At 64.2% G+C, this 3,500-nt stretch overlaps 1 protein-coding gene across 1 annotated transcript; it reads right to left on the bottom strand.

Annotated features, from left to right (window-relative positions):
* Window positions 1–369: 369 nt before the first annotated feature.
* On the bottom strand, window positions 370–3,021 carry LOC139249594 (uncharacterized; the record flags this gene model as incomplete). The annotated part of the gene is made up of 2 exons (XM_070872528.1): window positions 370–441; window positions 2,974–3,021. Coding segments are annotated over 2 exons (120 nt in total), but the record flags the coding sequence as incomplete, so codon positions are not given.
* Window positions 3,022–3,500: the final 479 nt, after the last annotated feature.

Here is a 3,500-nt window from a genome sequence, read left to right as displayed (position 1 = left end):
GAGTGGGGGGAGCGAGAGAGTGGGGGGAGAGCGAGTGAGAGAGTGGGGGGGAGAGAGAGAGTGGGGAAAGAGCGAGAGAGTGGGGGGAATGAGAGAGTGGGGGTAGCGAGAGAGTGGGGGGAGAGCGAGTGAGAGTGGGGGGGGAGAGCGAGAGAGTGGGGGGAAGAGAGAGAGTGGGGGGAGAGCGAGAGAGTGGGGGGAGAGCGAGAGAGTGGGTGGTTCGAGAGAGAGAGTGGGGTGAACGAGAGAGAATGGCGGGAACGAGAGAGAGAGTGGCGGGAACGAGAGAGAGAGTGGTGGGAACGAGAGAGAGAGTGGCGGGAACGAGAGAGAGATTGGGGGGGAAGAGAGAGTGGGGGGTAGTGAGAGTGGGGGGGGAGAGAGTGTGGGGGGGAAGAGAGAGTGGGGGGGAAGAGAGAGTGGGGGGGAAGAAGAGAGAGTGGGGGGGAAGAGAGAGTGGGGGGAAGAGAGAGTGGGGGGGAAGAGAGAGTGGGGGGAACAGAGAGTGTGGGGGAACAGAGAGTGGGGGGGAACAGAGAGTGGGGGGGAACAGAGAGTGGGGGGAAGAAAGAGTGGGGGGAGCGAGAGAGTGGGGGGAGAGCAAGTGAGAGTGGGGGGGAGAGCGAGTGAGAGTGGGGGGGAGAGCGAGTGAGAGTGGGGTGGGAGAGCGAGTGAGAGTGGCGTGGGAGAGCGAGTGAGAGTGGGGGGAGAGCGAGTGAGAGTGGGGGGGGAGAGCGAGTGAGAGAGTGTGGGGGGAGAGCGAGTGAGAGAGTGGCGGTGAGCGCGAGAGAGAGTGGGGGTGAGCGCGAGAGAGAGAGTGGGGGGGAGAAAGAGAGAGTGGGGGGAGCGAGAGAGTTGGGGGAGCGAGAGAGTGGGGCGAACGAGAGAGTGGTGGGGAAGAGAGAGTGGGGGGAAGAGAGAGTGGGGGGAAGAGAGAGTGGGGGGAAGAGAGAGTGGGGGGAAGAGAGAGTGGGGGGGAAGAGAGAGTTGGGGGGAAGAGAGAGTTGGGGGGAAGAGAGAGTTGGGGGGAAGAGAGAGTGGGGGGGGAAGAGAGAGTTGGGGGGAAAGAGAGAGTTGGGGGGAAGCGAGAGCGGGGGAAGAGAGAGCGGGGGGGAAGAGAGAGTGGGGGGAAGAGAGAGTGGGGGGGAAGAGAGAGTGGGGGGAAGAGATAGTGGGGGGGAAGAGAGAGTGGAGTGAGAGCGAGTAAGAGTGGGGGGGGAGAGCGAGTGAGAGAGTGGGGGTGAGCGCGCGTGAGAGAGTGGGGGTAAGAGAGAGAGAGTGGGGGGAGCGAGAGAGTGTGGGGAGCGAGAGAGTGGGGGGAGCGAGAGAGTGGGGGGAGCGAGAGAGTGGGGGGAGCAAGAGAGTGGGGGGAGCGAGAGAGTTGGGGGAGAGTGAGTGTGAGAGTGGGGGGAGAGCGAGTGAGAGAGTGGGGGTGAGAGAGAGTGGGGGGAAGAGAGTGGGGGGGAGAGTGTGGGGGTGGAGGGAGAAAGTGGGGGGGAGGGAGAGAGTGGGGAGGAGGGAGAGAGTGGGGCGGAGGGAGAGAGTAGGGCGGAAGGAGAGAGTAGGGCGGAGGAGAGAGTAGGGCGGAGGGAGAGAATGGGGGGAAGGGAGAGAGTGCGGGGGGAGAAAGTTGGGGGGTGAGAGAGAGTGGGGGGAGCGAGAGAGTGGGGGGAGAGCGAGTGAGAGTGGGGGAGAGCGAGTGAGAGTGGGGGGAGAGCGAGTGAGAGTGGGGGGCAGAGTGAGTGAGAGAGTGGGGGAGAGAGATAGAGTGGGAGAGAGCTAGAGTGGGGGAAAGAGCGAGAGAGTGGGGGGAGTGGGAGAGTGGGGGGAGAGCGAGTGAGAGAGTGGGGGGGGAGAGAGAGAGCGTGTGGGGAGCAAGAGAGTGGGGAAAGATTGAGAGTGGGGGGAAGAGAGAGAGTGGGGGTGAGGGAGAGAGTGGGGGGGAGGGAGAGAGTGGGGGGGGAGGGAGAGAGTGGGGGGGGAGGGAGAGAGTGGGGGGAGGGAGAGAGTGGGGGGGGGAGGGAGAGAGTGGGGGGGGAGGGAGAGAGTGGGGGGGAGGGAGAGAGTGGGGGTGAGAAATTTGGGGGGGAGAGAATGGGGGGGAGAGAGAGTGGGGGGAGAGAGAGAGTGGGGGGAGCTAGAGAGTGGGGGGAGCGAGAGAGTGGGGGGAGCGAGAGAGTGGGGGGAGAGCAAGTGAGAGTGGGGGGGGAGAGCGAGTGAGAGTGGGGGGGGAGAGCGAGTGAGAGAGTGGGGGTGAGCGCGAGAGAGAGAGAGAGTGGGGGGGAGAAAGAGAGAGTGGGGGGAGCGAGAGAGTTGGGGGAGCGAGAGAGTGGGGGGAGCGAGTGAGTGGGGGGAGAGAGAGAGAGTGGGGGGAGCGAGAGTGTGGGGGAACAAGAGAGAGAGTGGGGGGAACGAGAGAGTGGTGGGGGAAGAGAGAGTGGGGGGAAAGAGAGAGTGGGGGGAAAGAGAGAGTGGGGGGGAAGAGAGAGTGGGGGGGAAGAGAGAGTGGGGGGGAAGAGAGAGTGGGGGGGAAGAGAGAGTGGGGGGGAAGAGAGAGTGGGGGGGAAGAGAGAGTGGGGGGGAAAGAGAGAGTGGAGGGAGATCGAGTGAGAGAGTGGAGGGAGATCGAGTTAGAGTGGGGGGGAGCGAGTGAGAGTGGTGGGGGTAAGCGAGAGTGAGAGATTGGGGGTTAGAGAGAGAGAGTGGGGGGAGCGAGAGAGTGTGGGGAGTGAGAGAGTGTGGGGATTGAGAGAGTGGGGGGAGCGAGAGAGTGGGGGGGAGCGAGAGAGTGGGGGGAGCGAGAGAGTGGGGGGAGCGAGAGAGTGGGGGGAGCGAGAGAGTGGGGGGGAGAGCGAGTGAGAGAGCGAGTGAGAGTGGGGGGAGAGTGAGAGAGTGGGGGGAGAGTGAGAGAGTGGGGGGAAGAGATAGAGTGGGGGGAAGAGAGAGAGTGGGGCGGAGGGAGAGAGTGGGGGGGGAGGGGGGGAGTGGGGGGGGAGAAAGTTGGGGCGGAGAGAGAGTGGGGGGGAGAGAGAGAGAGTGGGGGGAGCGAGAGTGTGGGGGGAACAAGAGAGAGAGTGGGGGGAACGAGAGAGTGGTGGGGGAAGAGAGAGTGGGGGGAAAGAGAGAGTGGGGGGAAAGAGAGAGTGGGGGGGAAGAGAGAGTGGGGGGAAGAGAGAGTGGGGGGGAAGAGAGAGTGGGGGGGAAGAGAGAGTGGGGGGAAGAGAGAGTGGGGGGGAAGAGAGAGTGGGGGGGAAAGAGAGAGTGGAGGGAGATCGAGTGAGAGAGTGGAGGGAGATCGAGTTAGAGTGGGGGGGAGCGAGTGAGAGTGGTGGGGGTAAGCGAGAGTGAGAGATTGGGGGTTAGAGAGAGAGAGTGGGGGGAGCGAGAGAGTGTGGGGAGTGAGAGAGTGTGGGGATTGAGAGAGTGGGGGGAGCGAGAGAGTGGGGGGGAGCGAGAGAGTGGGGGGAGCGAGAGAGTGGGGGAGCGAGAGAGTGGGGGGA

This window comes from Pristiophorus japonicus, unplaced genomic scaffold (assembly GCF_044704955.1).
Source record: "Pristiophorus japonicus isolate sPriJap1 unplaced genomic scaffold, sPriJap1.hap1 HAP1_SCAFFOLD_3289, whole genome shotgun sequence".
Lineage (NCBI taxonomy): Eukaryota > Metazoa > Chordata > Chondrichthyes > Pristiophoridae > Pristiophorus > Pristiophorus japonicus.
Note: the sequence above shows the minus strand (reverse complement) of the source record. Positions and strands in the feature narration are given on the sequence as shown.